This window comes from Cavia porcellus, unplaced genomic scaffold (genome assembly GCF_034190915.1).
Source record: "Cavia porcellus strain 051 isolate PalLab524CR breed Dunkin Hartley unplaced genomic scaffold, mCavPor4.1 scaffold_6, whole genome shotgun sequence".
Taxonomy (NCBI): domain Eukaryota; kingdom Metazoa; phylum Chordata; class Mammalia; order Rodentia; family Caviidae; genus Cavia; species Cavia porcellus.
This window is the reverse complement of record NW_026947489.1, coordinates 60,047,201-60,066,018: the sequence shown is the minus strand read 5'-3', so window position 1 is coordinate 60,066,018 and position 18,818 is coordinate 60,047,201. Positions and strand designations below refer to the sequence as shown.

Below are 18,818 nucleotides of genomic sequence, written 5' to 3'. Positions count from 1 at the left end.
ACTCAGGACTCAAACCTGGGCACTCTGACCTGTTAGCCCTCTGGACTCTCCAGGGGCAGATGAGAGCTGAAAACAGGGATATTGGCATCTCAGGGACTCACACGTCAACAGGGAGGGTCCCTTATTCTTGGCTGACACTCTCCCAGCAGTTTTCCCAGTGTCACATGCAGGAAATTGATCCTCACTCTGCTGTGTGAACACACCCCTTGGGAAATGACTGTGGCAGCCAAGAAATTAATTTTGTGTAGGTCACACAGCACCACTGCTAAGAGAATTCACCGTCTGGGGCCAGGATGTGGGGCACATCATGACAAGAGCTACCATCATTCAAGAGTCTTGGCATGTTCCCTCCTGCAGACCTAGCACCCTGGAGCCACTGTGCCTGGGCCCAGGCACCTGGTGAGGGCCTCTGACCATGGAAGAACTCTCACCCTGGATTCCTGACCCTCTCTTGAAGGTTCCTTCAGCCTGATGAGGTCACAGGACCAGTGTGGTTGGTGACAGTGATGTCTGGGTGGGACGGGGCTCTGGCCTTTTCTGCGGGTCCGTGCTCTGGAGGCTCAAGTGAGCTTACACAGTACTGAGGCTCCTGGAGACAGAGGGACCTGGGTGGGGGGAGTGAGATGGGAGGGGGCCTTCTGAGGAGCAGCCTGCAGGATACCCCAGCCCCACGGCAAGAAGGTTCTGGAAGCCCCCAGAATGTGCTGTGTTGAGGGAAGCTGGTCCCAGGGACAACGGACACAGGGTGGCAAGCTAGCAGAGAAACCTTACAATCAAATTAGGTTTAAACTCAATTGCCAGTGGAGCAGATGATAAAGAGGCTTTGCTTCTCCTGGGATAACGCTGGAGCTCTAGGGCCTGGACAGAAGGACATAGATTTTGTCACTTGGTCCACGTGGGCTGAGTCAGGACAACTTGTTCCTACCACTATCCTTACAAGCAGGACTTCCAGAACAATGTGTGAGGCAGGCCCCACCTTCCAGCTCATGGAGGCCCCTGATTGGGTCAGCTTGTCCACACCTCACCCAAGTCATTGGCTCAGGAGAAGCACGCGATTCCATGTGAGCCAGTGAGTAATGAGCAAAGTCCCCAAGAGTAGGTGGAGCCTGTCGTGCCCGCCCTTCTCCCACTGCTCACTGAAGATGAACTAGGATTCCTGGCAATGCCTTTGCCGGAGATCAGCTTGTATCCCACCTTGAGAAAGCCACAAGTCAAAGGCCGCAGGAAGAGACTAAAGGAACCGGAAGCTGGTGGCCATGTGCGGCCCCTACCAAGCCTTACCGGAAGCCCATCTTGACGCTGTGTTTGTGGGCCAGTAACTCCCCGGCCGTCTTAGCTAATTGAGTTGGTCTTGTCTGGCACTTGTGCTAAAGTGGACACAGCCGTGGATGGTCTGTAAGGCTGGTAATAGAGGACTTTTCACTCAGAGAGGAGCACCGTGTCCAAGGTTCCTATGCAGCTGCGACCAGTTTACGTGAAAGTGCCACTTGGGTCATCACCCTGCATGCCCAGCACAAAATATCACTGAGCATCAGCACCCTCCACTGGCAAAGGGCAGTGTCCATGACTGATCATTCCCAGGAGGTCACTGAAGAAATTGTGCTAACTCACCATCAGTGTTGTTTAGGATCCAGAGGGTGGATGAGAGAGACAGACAGACAGAGAGTGCATATGCTCCTCACAGTGTTAAGCAGGAGAGCAGCACACTGTGGGACAGTGTCACAGCCTTACCAGTGGTGACTTCATTGGGGCCTGGTAGGAGCAGCTCCCTGGCCTTGTCAGAACGTAGGGAGGGGGTACCAGGTGAGAGGGGATGCAGACATGTAGGGGCATGGGCAAGAAGTCCAACTGTCTTCTCTGGGCCTGGAGCCCACAGGGAAGACATCACCTTGGGGTGATATGCAGGACCCCAGCAGGTCACATATAACACACCCTACCAGAGTCACTGCACCTCTCCTTGGCCTGTCCATGTGTCCAAGGGGAGTTGGAGCCCTTTGTCCCATGAGCCACAGGGTTGCTACCTACGCAATGTGGTCTTACAGTCCTATACCCAGAGCCTGGAGTAGACAAGAACTATACCACTCACTCTCACAAGCCTTGGCAGAGGGTCCTGGAGGGCCACTGCACTCCTGACCACTGGGCAGCTCTAACCTAGTGACCCAATCTAAGGACAGAGGAGGCTGGAAAAAGGGTGAGTATACTTGGGACACTGGGGAGCACACTGTCACCACTGTCCCCAAACAATTTTTGTCCTTCAAGTGCTGATGCCACAGGATTAGCATGGCTTCTGTCAGTGACTCTTAAGAGGTGGTCACTCCTGGAGATGTAAATGCAGGTCCACCACTCAGCCCCATGGCTTCAGGCAAATTGTTCTCCCCTCTGCCACAGTTTGGATCTGAAATGTCCCCAAAACTCCTATGCTAATGGGCTTTGGGAAGTGACAAGACAAGAGGGCTCTACCTTCCCTAGGTGGGTTAATCCTCTGTTGGTATAATTAGGCATTATTGGCAGGTGATAGAATCAGGAGATTTGAAAGGGTGGCTCAAGGTGAGGTGACCTTGGGGACTTTATTTCTGTCGTCTTCCTTTCTCTTTGCTTGCTGACTGCTAGGAGGTAAGCAGCTTTGCTCTGCGGTGACCTACCACAATGAACAAAACATCCAAAACCATGACCAAAACAAAACTTCTCCCCTTTCAGTCACTTTCCCTTATGTCACAATGACCACAAGCTGACCAACACATGCCCTGTCCCCTTCGCCTGGATGTTATGGGGCCCAGCTCTCTTCGTGCAAGGATGCAATCACTTGGCCCCAGAAAGGGCTGTGCAGTGGCTAAACAGATGGTCAGTGTTCAGCATTCTGTCCTTGGCAGTGACCACGGGGCCCCTGGACTCTGGTGGAGCATGGGGCTCAGGTTTCTGGTCCCTCAGCACCAGAGCCCAGTGCTTGTCAGGTGATGGGAAAGAGCTGAAGTTGGGATATGGGGTCTATGTGCTACTCTCCAGGGCCTTGTAGAATCACTGGGGAGACATCGACTCCAAGCGTGTCCCACAAATTCTGCCACGCTTCTGCCTTCCGCCCTCCTCTACCTAGAGCACACGAAGTTTACCCTGATGCACAGTCATGTGGTCACCGCATCCCCAGGTCCCTGGGGTCCCTGGGGTTGGAGTCTTAGTACTGGGCTCTGCTAGAGGAGGAGGTCTCTGTAGGACTGGTATCTTCATCTGGAAGGCAGTGGAACGGGGTCAAGGATTCTACATCTTATCCATTGTGTGTGAGGCTCAGCATCTTAGTAGTCTGCCTAGAAACAAACCAACTCAGGATTCTGTGGTTGGTGATGTGAACCCCTGATGAAGTTAAGAGCAGCATTATGGGGTGCCTGAGAGCTCAAACGGGCTGTCACATGCTCTGCCCCCAGGACAGCTTCACTCCTTGGAGCCTAAGTTCTGTACCCATAAACAGTGAGAAGAATTATTACAGGGTGCCTGTGGGACATTCTGCCTAAAGAACTCAGTGTCTCCCAAACCCTGTCCACCAGAACCTGTGAATATAACTATGTGGACACTGCGCTCCTGTAGACATGATCAAAGTAAGCAAAGGTTCTGCTAGGCCGGGGCAGACCCGAAGTCCAATAGGACTGGAGTTCTAGTTAGAAGAAGAAATTTGGGACCCAGACACAGGTGTGAGTGGGGAGAAAAGCCACATGCCAGAGAGGACTGGAGCAAAGGAACACCAGGGATGAGAAGCTCAGGTGACACTGAAGATGGAAAAAGGTGAGGAAGAGGGCTCTGTGGCACCTTGAGCTCCCAGACTCCAGAAGGAAGAAAAGAGATTTTTATTGCTTAAACCACCTGGTCCGATGTATTCTGTTATGGTGCCTCTAGCAGACTAATACCCTGGCACCTGGCAGGGTGATGGAATACACTTAGGGAGTGGGAACATAGGAAGTGTTCACGTCTGTGGAGAGGAAAGAGGCTAACAGGATTTGCAGAGTCAAGGGGAGGAGCCAGTGCCAAAATAGTCCTTTGCTTCCTTTGGCTTTCCCAGGAATATTTGAACCTGCATCTGCAGGTTGTGTTTGTAGCAATCACTCCGTGTGCATGTGTGTGGGAGTGTGTGTGTGTGTGTGTGTGTGCACGCGCACGCACACGCGCGCGCGCTTTTGCCCATGTGCGCATGCCCACTTCTGCGCCATATACAGCGGGGATCTGTGCAGAGTGGCTTCCCGGCGTCCTGGAACCCGGAAGAGTGGGGGTAACGGGCTCAGTGTGGAGGGGACTGGGGCCCACTGCCCTCCTCTGGGAGTGAGCCTCAGCCTGGACACCTGCCCCTCTTCTGCGGCGCAAGGTCTGGAAGGGAGGGCTGGGGAATCCAGGCAGGCACAGGCTGGTACAAGTCAGGTTTTCTGCCTGAGGCGGCCAGAATTCTAACACAGCCCGGAGCAGGAAGACAGAAATTGCCTTTTAGACGGCTGCCATCAGCAATATTCAGCAGGCAGGTTCTGCAGGGCAGTTTAACCTTCTGCGACCTCGCAGCGTGTAGAGCTGGGTGCGCACACACAACACACACGCACATGCACACTTACGCACAGGCTTACGCTTACATCCTCAGCTGTACAGACACATCTTTGGCTCCACACACATCCAACCCTTGGTCTTATTTCAGGGGAGCATTGCAGACTGGTATTTTTCCTTCTCCTTGTGCCTAATATTGTACACACATGCACACGTGCGCAAGCTTGCACATTTCCCATCCATCAGAAATCGAAATGCATGGAGTCCAGAATGGGGAGCCTCTTGCTAAGCAGGGTGATGCTGGGTGTTCAGTTGGAGCTCAGAAAATAATTAATAGTAATGAAAATTGACATTGTAAAAATTAAAGTGAGAGGGTTGATAGGAAGGAATTGGCCTGGTTGTCAAACCTCAGGCCTAAAGGGAAACAGATTGCTTTGGAGAATCTTTTAATTAATTTCAGAGCTTCCCTGTTTCTCTTCGGCCAAATGAGCTCAGCTCCTTCCTCGGCCCCAGGACCTCTGCAGAAAGACAAGGAGGCTTGTGTGGTGGCAAGGATGGACCCATCCTGGAGCTCCTGTAATCCCTGCCCCTTGACCAGGGAAGCTCAAGATGGGGGTGACACAGCCCAAAGAGGGGTTCATTTTGTAAGTTTACTTTTATTACCGATGAATAAACCAAGAGGTCTGCCTCATTCATCGCTAAAATAAAAATGGGTCTCTACTGTGTGACCAAGTTCAGCCAGTGCAGCATTAACTTGTATTCTAACAAGATTAAAATATATTTGTCCTGGGGATTAGCATACTTAAGTCTCCTTTTGCCTTTTTAGCAGTGGCAGGGCACTTTGATCTACCTTGCGTGGCAAGAGCACGGCTTGGGCCCAGCTATCCGACTGCCAAGTGTGAAATCAGCCTGATGTCATCCCATTCTTCATCTTTTACATCTTTCACCAGTTTAATTATATTTCCGCCACAAAGCTCTAGTGCCTCATTGCATATGCAAGTTGGACTAGGAAGCATTTTTTTAAAAAAGTGCAGATGAAATACCCCTGTGGGGGTAGGGATAGGTGGGGTAGGGGAGTGCAGATCTTCGCAGTCTTTGACTTGCTTTGCCCCATGGACAGCTATGCTCACCTGTGTGGAGACACGTGGGCCACTGCAGCTGGTACCTAGAGGCCCGCACTCCTCCTCCATCCAGTGCCTTGGCAAAAGCATGGTTGGGTACAGAGCTCTTCTGGCAATGACGCCAGTGGGTCTGCCTCATCCTCCTCCTTGACAGGCTGTTTTCCTTTGGAGCTCGAAGTCCATGGGGAGTTCCAATCTGTCTGAAGAAGGAGTCTTTCTATTTGAGGATCCCCCCCCTGGGCTGCTGAGTATGGTGAATTCTAGGGGCCAGTCTTTGGTCTTCTTAGGACTCCCTCCCCAACCCAGTCCTGGGGTTCCAGCCTTTAGGACTGGCACAGGTCACTCGGACCTGCTCAGAAAGAGTGGCTAGTCATCAGGCCAGGCCTGGAGTCAGCCCCAGTATGGCACTGGCTCTGGTCACCTTTCCTCGAAGGCCTCGGGAACCTCCTCTTGTGAGGCTTGAAGGTTCAGCAAGCTGCCAGGCCTTCCCTGCAGGCTTCAGCAGCCATCCTCTCCAAGAGCACTGGCGTGGGGGATAGGGAAGGAGCCACTCGTAGGGGTGGCTGGGCCTCAACCTTCACCCCAAGTTCCAGCCCCAGACTCCTTTCACATCCTGCTGCAGTCCTGGAGACAGATATTCTCCAGGGCTCAGAGTGGACAGAGTTGGGCGTGACTTCCGCATACAAGCTGCACAGAATAGAAATGCAGATGGGCTGCGGTAGCCTTGGAGAGCAGGTCAGCGCTGGGAAAGCCTGCTCAGACAGCCCCTTTGTCTGCCTTTCCCTTTTTGGAGGGGAGCACACACAGGTAGCTGCTGCTTTCCTTCCAGTGCAGAGGTTTGGGACAATAGAGAGGGCTTTGAAAAGGCACAGATTTGTGACCATTTTTGTTTGGAATCTTCCCTCCTCTTAAAATGGGAGGTTAGCAACACATTGATCCTTAAATTAAATGATATAATTATAAAATTATCTCCACGTAATTAACTCAGGATTATGTTTCATTCTAGTTAGCATGTAATCAAAGCCTGTTATGCTTTTAGCTATAGGAACAGCAATTAATTTCAAAAGGTTACTTAGACCCTTCACCGTTCAGGCTCCTGTTCAGTGAGGGTGCCCCCTCCTTCATTCAGGAAGGGCTACACGGTGTATTGTGACCCACAAGGGGGTGGGTGCATGGGCCTGGATACAGGATATCCCTTTGCTGTGCTTGAACTGGACAGCCAGGCTTGGTGGCACTCTGCTAAAGGCAGTGGGATTCTTTGGAAGGGAAAGCAGGGTGTGAGCATAGTTCCTGGGCTTTTGCAGAAAACTAAAGCAGACCCTCTTACTTATTCTGAGGCCAAGAAAAATGTGGGGGCAATTCTTGAACAGGGCTGGGGTATCCCCTGGGTTAGATGCATACTTAGCATGCAAGAGGCCCTGGGTTCAATGCCTGCCTCTCCCAAACATCCTAAAGTAAAGGTGAGCGTGTCTGCTTGCACCCCCAATAACAGAGCACACAATAGCAGTTTTGGAAGAGTTGGGGAGGCAGTGTTTCTGCACAGCTCTAGAGGTGTGGTATTCTTTCTCCCTCACTTCCTCTCAGTGAGCCGGTTTCTGTGGCCACATGGAAGCTGACTCTGGCATGCACTGTGTCCTCTCTAGCTTTGCCTGTTCCACTGCAGAGATGCTTCACCGGTGGGCAGAAGCCAAACGTGCGGGTAGGTGTAGCACTCATGCTGGGGAGTGCCGCTGCCTCCTGACCCAGAGGCCCTGGCAAGGAGAGCTCAGCCTTCCACCGGCCCACCCCCATTCAGCCGGGGGCTTTGTGCTCCCTGCCTCACAAAAGGCCCTTGCAGGAAACCCATTAGGTAGATGTTCTTTCTGATCAGGAGGAGAAAGGCTCAGCGTCCTGGGAGTCTGCTACAAACTCGGTTCCTGCGTGAATTCGCTGTGGGGCTGCGGTTTGAACACAGGGCTGTCGGCTGCAAAACTCTTTTCCAGCAATCCCACAGGCTTCAGTGCCTGAGGCAGAAGATTCCAGTTCAAGCTCAGCCTGGGCAACTTAGACCCTGTCTAAAAATAAAATATGAAAAGGTCTGGACCCTAAAAAAGGGCTCCATGGTGGGGAGCCCCACCCACAATCTTATCCTGTCCAAAACCAGACAAAATCCATGGATTTCCACCGATCCGTACTTCTCTTGGTGCTGAGGGTATTGTAGAAGTATTTACACGAAACTCCTGGAGCCCAGACTGTCTGTGAGCTTGTGCTTAAGACTGGGTGTTGGAAAATGAGATCAGCCTAAGGCTCCTTCCTGAGCTCCAGTCTTTTCCTAAACAAATAGATATTGGGGAGCAATCCTATCCATTGTCCTTCTGAGTTTTCCTGGGGAAGACTCACCCGACCTTCAGAGCAAGGCTTCTGGGTCATCATGGGGCAATGATAGTGGTACTCTGGGAGGTACCTTGCCACGGAGTAGTCAAAATCACAGAGACAGAAGGTAGGAAGCTGTTGCTAGGAGCTGTGGAGAAGGGGAAGTGGGCCAGTGTTTAGTAGGGTCAGAGTTTCAGTGTTACAAGATGTCAGGAATTCTGATGAGAGCCACAGCACTATAAGGCTATTTAACATCCCTGAACTGTGCACTGAAAAGTAGTTAAGATGGTGAATTTTGTTATGCGTATTTTACCATAATAAAAATCGGGAAGTATAGCAGCCTTGGGAGAGGCCTTGGGAAGAGCAGAATTCCGCAGAGGGCGGCCACCATCAGCTTTCAGGAGTTACTGTCTTGTTATATTTGTGAGGAGCATGAAAGTAAAGCTGCCAAAAACCCCGAGGGGACCGCAGCAGAACCCAGACGTCTTGGGTCAGTCAGGGTGCAGGCAGCTGGGGCCTGTGACTACCCATCCAGAGAGCAGAGAAAGGGACAGCAAGAAAGAGGAAAGCTAGTGGAGGGGGCTGAGGCTGGGAAAGGAGGAGGGTGAGCCGGGAGGCTGACAGTCCCTTCCAGACAAAGGGCGTGGAGGGGGCGAGCACCCCAAAGGCCCTCTGGACAGATGGATGCTGCTCCGGTCTTCCACAGTCCTTGCAAACAGGGATCCTCACTCTTCTGTGCCGAATGCTGGGCTGGATCCCTCCAGGGTGTCACCGCAGTCCCTTCTGCAGAAGGAAGTGCTGCACAGGGCCTCGAGCCTTGAGCACTTGCCTCTCCCTGGTCTAGGGAGGCAGCCTGGGCCTCCCGAGGGTGAAAGGGCAGCCGGGAAGCTGCTCTCTGAGGCCCTTTGTTTCCGCTCCAAGCTGGCGCAGGGCTCAGCCCCTTGTGGGGTGGGTGTACGGCCTATGGGGCGGGTCCTGGGCTCAGGACCCCAAGTTGTGCTTTCCCAGACTACCTTCCCTGGACATGCTGGGCTCTGGATCTGGGGAGTTCTTTCCTTTGCCAGTAGGGTGGAATGGGGCACTCTATGCTTCTCTGCCCCCCCCCCCCCCCGCTGGCCCTGTTGCTGGAGAAAGGTGCATTTCACCTGGTCTCTGGGATCCAAGGTATACTTATTATGGGGGAATCCTCACCCCAAGAGAGGAACACCCCTAGACCCCTCTGGGGGGACTGGGCCCAAAAGAAGTGTCACCCAGGCAGCTAGCAAAGGACTATCACTAGCACCAACAATAACAACACCATCCTCTTCTTTACATCAGGAGCCAGAAGCGCCCCACCACCATGCTTGATTAAATCCCATCATTAGGAGTCACTTTAATGAATATTGTTACATTTCAGGCAATTTCCAGAATGACCCTTTCTTTTTCAGGGGAGGGCAAAAAAAAGTTTAATGAGGGATTTGAGGTTATTAATAAAAACGTGAATCGTCTATTTGGGGTTCCTGCCGCACGCATGGCTCTCCAGTGTGTCCACCATCCCTCCCCTTGTGCCCTGCAGCCTGCCAGCCCTGGGGTCCTAGGACCCATGCTGTGCCCGCTGCAGGCTGCCTGTTTCTGCTTTGAGGCTTAGGGAGGGCCCAGCCCTCTCTGGGATAGCAGAAAAGAGGTTTGAGAGGAGCTGAGTGTCAGCCTGTTGGGGTGGGGAGCCCAGTGTCCCCGTTGGCGATCTCTGCTCAGCCCCCGTGGTGCACCTGCGTCTATGGTGGATCTCCAGCTCCCTGTGTACAGTGCGGTGTGCACAGCGCGGTGCGCACAGCACGGCTTGGCTCTCAAGGCTGCTCCGCCTGGAAGGCTGCAGTTTTCGGCGGAGCCGGGACCCTAGGGGCGCTCTAATGCTGCGGAGGAGCACTCAGAGGCCGCTGCGGTTGGATATTAAATCAGCGGGAGACAGAATGACTTTTCACAGAGCCCGATATTTGCATATATAGTGTCTGGGTGTCTGCCGGGTACACCTGTGCCAAGCTGCCCGGAGCCCCTGTGGATCTGCCTGGTCACTCAAGGAAAGAGCACTGGAGAGCTGTTGGTGACCACACTGGTCTCCCTCCCTCTGCTCCTGAGGGGAAAGCACAAGGTGGGTCCATACTGGGATCCTCGGGCCCCTTAAACCGTGGCTCCAGGCTTCAGGTCAGAACCTATGCATCCAACACCCTGTTACCAGAGCCAGGGGCAATGGGAGCAGAATTAACCCCCTGTCAGGCACAGGGCGCTGGATCCACTCGGTGAGCCTTGTCAGGATACCTGGGAAGCCAGGCCTGCAGACTTCAGAACTTGTCTATTTCTGCTGCGTGCTCACTGCTGAGGCAGTGCACTCAGCTCTAGGCCAGGGCCAGGCAACCAGCAGAGAGACATGGTTACTGGGCTCCAGCCCCCCAGGACCAAGGACCGAGGCACTTCACAAAGTAGCCTCTCTCTTTGGAGCACTGTGGAAACCCGTCTCCTGCGGAGGACCATCTGGCCTAGCCCATCGGCCTGGCTGCCCTAACTCAGGCGACACCTCTTGGGCCTTCTGCATTTGGCATCCTGCTCTGAAAAGGATTTGGGGGCTTTGGAGGCCCCTGCCAAATTCTGGCCTCTACTTACTGTGGTGAAAGCGGGATGCTTCGGTTACAGTCTGTTGAATAAGAGTTAACACACAAAGAAACCCAAAGGCTCTCTCCACACCCAGTTCCATCCTGCACTGGAGCCCCTGGAGCCACAAATGCAAACTTCTCCCTCTCACTGGGAGCCTGAGGTCCCAGTGAACTGGGGAACTGGGGCCCCAGTACCTTACAGCGCTGCACGTTGCCTTTTTCCAGTGTTGAGCTGAAAACGGAAATTTTAAAAGATTGTTTAGTATTGATGAGTAATTTTTATTAAAATGAGCGAGGCCTACAGAGTGTTAGAAATTGTGCTAGTATTTTGTGTTTTGCTTTGCCTCTTTTTTAACATAAGAGCCAAGAGCCTCAGGAGGTGTGCTGAAGTTGAGGTTCCAGGACAGTCTGCATAATCCTAAAAGCACTGAGCTGACCCCAGCCTGCTCCAGCGGGTGTGCAGAGGGTGGGGGGACAGCTCCTCAGTCCTGTCCTTCCAGCAAACTCAGGTCACGGCTCATCCTGCGCCCTGGGGCAGGTCACACAAGAAACGCCTAAAAGCTGGCCCTTGGTCACAGATTATTTCTCAGGGTCTGAATTTCTAGTACTGAGAGAAGGAAACTTTTTCTTTCTTTCAACCCAACCAAGTTTAGAAACAGCAATGAGCTTCATGCACCTCAGTGCTCCTTGAACCTCCCTGACTTTTCTGTTTGAAATGCTGTACAATAACTTTTTGTTTATTTGTTTTTTTCTTTTTTCTTTTTTTTTTTTTTTTTTGGTACCGGGATCGAATTCAAGACCCCGTGCTTGCAAGGCAGGCGCTTATGCTGCTAAGCTAAATCCCTGGCTCTGTACAATAACTTTTACTTTGGGGAGTGAAAACAATCAAAAAGGTGAACAAATATGACCCAGAAAAGAAGAAGGTCCTGGATCTCATCCCGCCCCCAGCCGAGCCTCCTTTCCTCCTTCTTCCTCCTTGTAGCGCTGGAGTGCAGCGTGCTGAGCAGAGACCTGTTGAACTCTGCTGACGAACCATAAACAGGCTCCAGCGATTCCGATTCCTTCTAGTGATAAAATGTGGACAGAAGTTATTTTGTTTGCTCTGTGCTCACATGTGAGGTATTCAAAACCTAGTACTTTTAAAAATTAGGAATCCACTTGTTTCAAGAGTAGGTAGCCTCCCTACTAGGGGCACCAGGCAGGTAAACGCAGGCCTGTGGCTGGTGGCCGGGCATCGGCTGGACTCAGAAACAGGGAAGCCAGTCATGTCACCTGGAACTCTAATGTTTGTAATAAAGAGGTGTTTCTTTTTATTTATTGTAACTTTCAAAGAAGGTTAAACACACAAAAATGCGCGTGGGGGGATGGAATGTTCACAATTCTGATAACCACAGTTGTAAATAGAAACATTCATTCATTTCTCATAAGATTATAAATATTTGATACTCAGACTGTCAAATGCACATCTTAGAAACTAAAAAAAAAAAAAAAAAAAAAAAAAAATCAACACGTTTGCTTCCTGCTAAAAAAAGGCCCGTCATTTCATTGAATTTCCTAAGCAGTAGATGGTTACTCACAGAATTTTAAAGTACAGCTTTTGTTTTTATAATTTCCTTTTCAAAAAGGTTTATACTATTATGTACAAAGTGAAACTATTATTGAAGTGAAATAAAGAGTTTAAGGCAAAGAGACAAGTCCGCCGCCGCCCGCAGTGTTCAGCAGGGCCGTGGGCACATCCCCTGGGCAGCCCAATTCTGGCCTCCATGAACATATGGACATCTTTTCTGGACACTAAACAGAAGACAGTGTGGTGTTCTATATAATGTGTTTGCTCATATATATATATGTACTTGGTGAAGAATATATTGAATATATTTAATTTACATTGTACCACACCTTTGAAAAATAAAATGTACATTTTTTTAAAAAAACAAGAAAAGACAAAAAGTGATTAAAAGTGATTATTTACACCCTTTCTTCCTTCTAGATCCCTAAAGGGGTCTGAGTGTCTTTGAAAGTCAAGGTAGGCACAGGTTCCAGAACTGGGTCTGGTACATGCCTGCTGTGTGTGTGCACAGCTCACACAAATACGTACACACATGTGTGTTTACCTTGGAAGAACAGCAGAAGTGGCTAAAACAAATGAAAGGGGGATAAACAGGAAAAGGAAAGGAGCAGAATGCCAACTCCCTCTGCTCATGCTTTGGCGAAGACCTTGCTAGCTGGGGCCTGGAGGAGGGGCATACCAATCTCGGGGGCTCTGGGTCCCACACCCCAGCCCCTCACTCCAGAGCACAGCAGAAGAGCCGGCATGGGAGGGCTGTCGCAGAACAGGGCACAGCAACACAGATGTGGCCGGAAGTACGGAGAGAGATGCGAGCCAGGCCCAGAGGAGACTGGGAGGAGGACAGCAGGAGGACTGAAAGGAGAGGGGCAGGGAGTCCCAGAGCTGGGCCGAGGGCAGTGTCAGGCCTGCTCCCAAGACAGGCCTGGTATCACTGAGAGGCCACTTTCAAGGCCAAGACTGGACCTCAGCCAAAGACCCTGGGCTCTCCTATTTCTGCTAAGGTCCCTGGGTCCCAAAGGCCCGGGCTCTGGGCTCTGGTTTGGGCCTCTGCTGTCCTGTCCAAGCCAACACAAACAAAATGGCAAAACTCATAGACCAAATAGGAGCTATTTATTCTGTTCACAGTTGTGTGAGATGCAGCAATAAAAATCTTTGGACTTTAGCAAGTTGTTTTAATTTTTTTTCTTCTTTTGAAATAATAATAATAATAATAATAATAATAATAAAATGTCTGATGTGCCATAATGGAGCTTAGGGGATTAAAAAAGATGAGACCCTAAGCAGCCCCCTTTGCAAAAGAAAAGAAAAAGAAAAAAATCATAAAATTAGCATAACCTTGTAAACACAGAAAATCAAAAAAATATTTTATAGTCCAATATTTTGGATTTTACAACACCTGTAAATTATATACACATAGAATATTGCAGAACCATAGCTAATACACAATATTTTCACGATTAATGCTGGTATAAGTTTTATACACTGGCCCTTTATGATTTTAAATTATTGCATTGTTTTTGCGCGGCCCGCAGGCCTTGCCCACCCTGCTCCTACTCGCTGTCCGACTTGCCCTCCTTTGCCGTGGTGGAGTGGTTGTACAGGCCTTGGGCCATGAGGTGCACGGCCAGCGTGTTCTTGTTGCCGGTGGCCTTCTTGATCTTGGCGCGCTTGTTCTGGAACCAGATCTTGATCTGGGACTCGTTGAGGCTGAGCTCCTGCGCCAGGCTCTGGCGCCGCTGCTCCGTCAGGTACCTGTTGGTCTGGAACTCTGCCTTCAGCCTCTGCAGCTGTTCGGCAGTGAAGGCGGTTCGAGGCCGCTTATCCTCTTTGTTGGGGTTCTTCTTCTTTGGTTTTCGGGACCGGGGACCTGGGAGGGAGAGCAGCAGAGAGGAGGTTACAGTCTGGCAGCAGGGCACCTCCTTCCCAGCAGCAGTTCCCAGTCTTGCCGTCAGCCGCAGGCAATGGCGTGCAGCAGCCAGGAAAGCTACAGAGTCCGGAGAGAGGGGAAGGGACGGCCCACAGCCACTGAAGGATGGTGTCTGGGGCTAGGCAGGCAGCCCCCAGCCTCCATGCACAGAAATGTGGGTGTATAGTGGATTAGGTGTACGGCTGGCCAGGCAGAAAGGCCCTACGAACCAGAGGGCTCCACATAAAAGGAAAAAACTTTTTGGCCAAGTTTCTTTTTCTGATCCCTCCCTCCCTTCTGTGTTCTCTCTCTGGAACCAAGGGTAGGGTAGGTGCTCAGAGAGAAGTGAAGGGGTCAGCCTGGAGAGGGCCATAGGCAGGCAGTCAGGAGGAGCCCCCAGGGAGCATCGCATAGTGTGCCAGGAGCAGAGGGTTCCCCAAACTGGAGGGGCCCAAAGAGGCCTGGACACCCCAACTCCCTGGACTTCTCCAGCTGTCCCGAGGGCCTAAGTTCATTGTCCCCTTGAAGAACAGGGTGGTGCAGAATCTCTCCCTCTGGTAGGGAAGCTCCCTGTCTAGGAGGGCGTGGGCCTTGTGTGGGTGCTGAACACAGTGGACTGGACACTCTCCATGTCCCCAAAGGGCAGCAGCCCAGCTGACCTTGAGCAGGTCTACATCTCAGACTCCAGCCCTTACCTAGGCGGTGCCTCACTGACCCTGCACTGGCCAGGGTGGTGGGTGAGTTAAGGCCTAGGGATGGACACAGGAAAGGAATGATGAGGACAGAGAAAAGGAACTAAAGGCCTTTATGGTTGCGGTCAAGAGCTCAAATCCCAAGCTCCCTGAGTGCAAAAGCCTGGCCAGGCCACTGGCAGGGAATGATGACCTTGCCTCTTCTTTCTCCACAGCTGATCTGCAAAATCAACTCGGCCTCCGCAAAGGTTTGGTTTCCTAGAGCCCCTGCGGCTGGAAGCAAAGAGGCAAGAGAGGGCAGATCCTCCCCTATTCAGGGCTGGGACAGCCGGGTTACTCAGAGAAGCTGGGGTACAGCCCATCCAGACTGGAAGAGTGACAGAGCTGCCTACATGACCAGCAAGAGGGCAGACTGTGGGCTGAGAGTGGGCACTGAGGGACAGCTCCCCTCGGCTAGCCTAGTGGACTCCATGAAGGCGAACCTGGCAGAGTAGCTATAGGCACAAGGGGGAGCGCAGGGGCAGCTCGGCTGTGCTCACACTCATCATGCCTTAGTTGTAAAGCGCACTCATATTTACTACACTCACATGCCAGCTCGAGCACCCCACTCAACACGTGATGGGTGGGTGCTGCACCTGTGGCCTGGCCTTGCTGGGGTCAGGGGTGCGGTTTAGCTCACTAGCACCCAGGAGGGGGCCAGAGATAGAACTGGAGAAAGGAGAGGCCCTGGCGCCAGCACTTGCTCGAGCTGATGGTGGTCTGGGCTAGGCTCAGGCTCAGGCTCTGGGTCTCCACTGCTGCCTGCCCCAGAAGCGCTCTCCTTGCCCTCAAACTCCTGTTGTGGTTCTTGTTCACACACATACCAACCAGCCTCAAAAAGACACTGTTTATGAAAACAGCATCAAATGGTAATAAAATACCATTTTTCTGTGTTCTCTTTCAAAAGAGAAACATTCTAGAGGGTCAGATATAGACTCAACCTCCGTGAAAACTCTCTGCCCCTTTTTTCATAATCGTCCAGGAGCTGAAACACTACTTACTGGGTGTGGTTTTACAAAACCCAGCAGGATCTGTGACTTGGGGGATCAGGGCCATGCAACGGGCTTCTGGGACCACCAGCCACTGGACTCGGCGCCGCCGCGCAGGCAGGCAGGACGCCTACAAAGCCCAGTGCGGCTCTCAGCCGGCCAGCGCTGTGAGCCTATATGTTAATTAAATATTAACAAAGGAGGCAGCTGAGAACAATGGCGCAAATTTCAGGTCTAGCTGGAGAAATTTGGGTTTCACCAGAAATACACACATAGACACATTTCTGGGGGAAGGCAGCCCAGGGTCACCTCGGTCCTGTTGTAGTGTGTATCAAGGACCTCGCAAAACAGTCTCGAGTTGGGGGACAGAGGAGGCCCCCTGGCATCTTGAGGATCAATGAAGCACACTCCTAAGGGCCTTTCCCAGCCGCAGACCAGCGTCTAGTGCAGGTGATGATTTCTAGAAGGTCGTGGTGGACTTAGCTCCTTAAAATCACTGATGGATTAACAAAAAAATAGCCGCAGAGCCTCACACACCATCTCCGAAAGCTGCCTCTTCCCCAATCCTGGCACAGCCTGGAAACCCTCAGAAGGGATCTTTCTATCTGGGGAACTCTGGTCCCAGAACAGTTGTGTTCTTCTAAAAGCCGTGTGTGAGAAGCTTCAACAAATAAAGTCGGCAAAGGGAGAAGAGTGAGCATCCTGTCTTTCCCTCCTTCCCTCTGCAATCCCTTCCCCAAGCCTAGGCCTAAGAGAGGAGGGATCCAGGAAAGACAAGCCTTGCTCCTCTGTCCTGGATCACATTTTGGGTAACCAGGTCTAAGAACTCTGGGCCTGGAGATGGTGGCGGTGGCTGGGGATGCATCAGAATCTGGACAGAGGGGAAGATAGGGAAGCAGTTCCGAGTGTGTTCTCAAGGGCCTGTTTTCCAGCCACCCCTGTTTTTGCCAAATAAACTACTGTCTGGAGAAGCGGTGGGTAAGGAGCTGGGAGCATAGGAAAAATACATATGAATATGAAAATATGAATTCGGCTTCCGAGGTCCTAAGGGCAACTGTGCCCCTTCCTGATCCTCCCTGCCCTGTGCCGCCTGCAACTGCTCCAGCCAGTGTCAGCTGCCCATAGTGTCTCTGAGCGTATGCTCAGTGTGCCTCTTTGTGCGTGTATGTGTGTGTTTGTGTGTAGAGAAACGGACGCTTCCCATCTTTTTTCTCCCTGCACCCCCCCACCCGCCGCCAGCGCCATCCCCAGCCCTGCGCACCTCCCGGTGGCCGGCCTCTGGGTTCCGCGGGCTCACCTGAAGAAGGGCGGTCGGAGTAGCGCGTGCAGTAGACCCAGGCCGGCCAGAGCATGGGCTGCGCGCCCAGGGTGGCGCTGGCCTGCGAGCTGTCCGAGTCAGAGCTTATCGACAAGTCACCGCCGCCCAAGGCTCGGGCCTTGAGTGCCCCGTCCAGGGGGCCCCCGGGGTCGCTGCCTTTCTTGGCACCGCCGTGGAGCGAGAGCGTCTTGGAGCCGCCTTCCCCGTCGCCCGGAGAGTCGCTGCCGCTGGCGGGTAACGGCCCTCCCGCACTGGGCGCGCAAGGCGGGTTCTGCCGGTGCTCCCTGGCCCCCGGACCCAGGAGCTGTTCCACGCCACCCGTGACGCCCCCCTCGGCTCCGCCTGTGCCGCCTTCGCCGCTGGCCGAGCTGCCTCGTCCTCCGCCGGCGCCCGCGCAGCAAGTCCCCGCGTCCTTCCGCCGGCCGAACTCGGGCCGCAGGATGTTATCGATGAAGAAGTTGGTGATGCGGTGCGGGTGCTGGTGGTTGCCCGGTGCCTGGAGGACAGCGGGCAGCATCAGCGCGCGCCGGTGGCCGGTGTCTGAGTCGCCCGGGCTGCTGCCGCCGCCGCCGGGGCTGATGTCGGGCTGCCGCTGTCCCTCTGCCGCCGCTGCTGCCTCGCTAGGCTTGGAGTCATTCTCCTCCATGCTTCACAGCGAATCCCGTCTGGGTTCTCCAGAGACCCCAGTCCAAAGCCCCCGAAACCCCCACCGCGCCGAGTCCAGCGAGGGCGCGCTCGGCGGCTGCGGCCAGGGCTGGGATCCTGCGAGTCGCGGGCAGCACTCGGAGCGGAGCCACGATCGAATCCACGAGTTGGGTTGGAAAACTCTGGGCGCCGCGCGGCTCCTAGCTCGCCGGGAGATTCAAACCCCGCAGGTCCTCGTCTTCGCCGCGTGCAGGCTCCAGTCACCACGGGGCTGTCCCGGGCGGGATCCGCGCTCCTCTCCGCGTCCGGCCGCCTCTTCGGCCGCCCGGGGCTGGGGCTGCGCGCATGCAGGCAGCGCGCTCCCCCAGCTCACGCCCGCCCGGGCCCGTTCCGGCCGCCGCCGCCCGGCCGTCCCCGCCCGCGCGCCCCGGCCGGCCCTCGAGGGTGCGGGGCGCGAGCGCTCAGCGCGTACATGGAGGCCCGCGGGCCTGTGCTGGGCTGCGCCGGCCTTGGGGTCCCCCGCGCCCCGCCGCCGACCCGCTGCGGGTCGGGGTGCCCCACGAGCGAGCGGCTGCGCCCCTGCCGAGCCCCACGGAGCCCAGCGGCTCTGGGCGCATGGGTGGGGGCGGGCCGAGCCGGGCCGGCGCACTGGGCCTCCCGCGCTCCCTCGCCGTCCGCGCGCCCTTGCCGCTTCGGCCTCCGCGAGGGTCGGGAAATTTTCAGGCCACTTAGCGCAACCTGAGACACTTTCACTCTGGATTTTTGTTCTTATTTTTAACAGAGCCACCTCGAGTGACGTCGCGGACCGGTCTCCTGGACACGTGCCTCGGGCCAATGGCAGCCGCGCCGCGCGCCCACGTGACATGCCGGCGGCCGCTTGGTGACAGGAGCCACCCGCCGCCCCTCCCCCCCCGCCGCCGCCCCTCCCCCCCTTAAAGTGGCCTCGTTTCCCTGCTCCCAGCCGGAGCCCTCAACCTCGCTAGCCTCGGACCCGATCCTCTGCGTTTGCTTGAATTCTCCGGGTATCTCTTAGCTCAGGGAGCGGAGAAA

The 18,818-nt window shown here is 53.8% G+C and overlaps 1 protein-coding gene across 1 annotated transcript; it reads right to left on the bottom strand.

Annotated features, from left to right (window-relative positions):
* Positions 1 to 11,898: 11,898 nt before the first annotated feature.
* Positions 11,899 to 18,533, bottom strand: En2 (engrailed homeobox 2). Its single transcript, XM_003469447.4, has 2 exons — positions 17,103 to 18,533; positions 11,899 to 14,046 (listed from the first exon to the last, which is right to left on the bottom strand). The coding sequence occupies exons 1-2, from the start codon at positions 17,767 to 17,769 to the stop codon at positions 13,730 to 13,732; spliced, it is 984 nt and encodes a 327-aa protein (XP_003469495.1). The 5' UTR covers positions 17,770 to 18,533; the 3' UTR covers positions 11,899 to 13,729.
* Between the last annotated feature and the right edge of the window lie 285 nt (positions 18,534 to 18,818).

What these genes read in the sequence shown, in the direction of transcription:
- En2 (XM_003469447.4), bottom strand. Translation starts at nt 17,769, where the DNA reads ATGGAGGAGAATGACTCCAAGCCTAGCGAGGCAGCAGCGGCGGCAGAG. An exon ending in CTCCGACCGCCCTTCTTCAG is followed by an intron (nt 14,047 to 17,102) that starts GTGAGCCCGCGG and finishes TCTCCCTCCCAG; the next exon opens with GTCCCCGGTCCCGAAAACCA.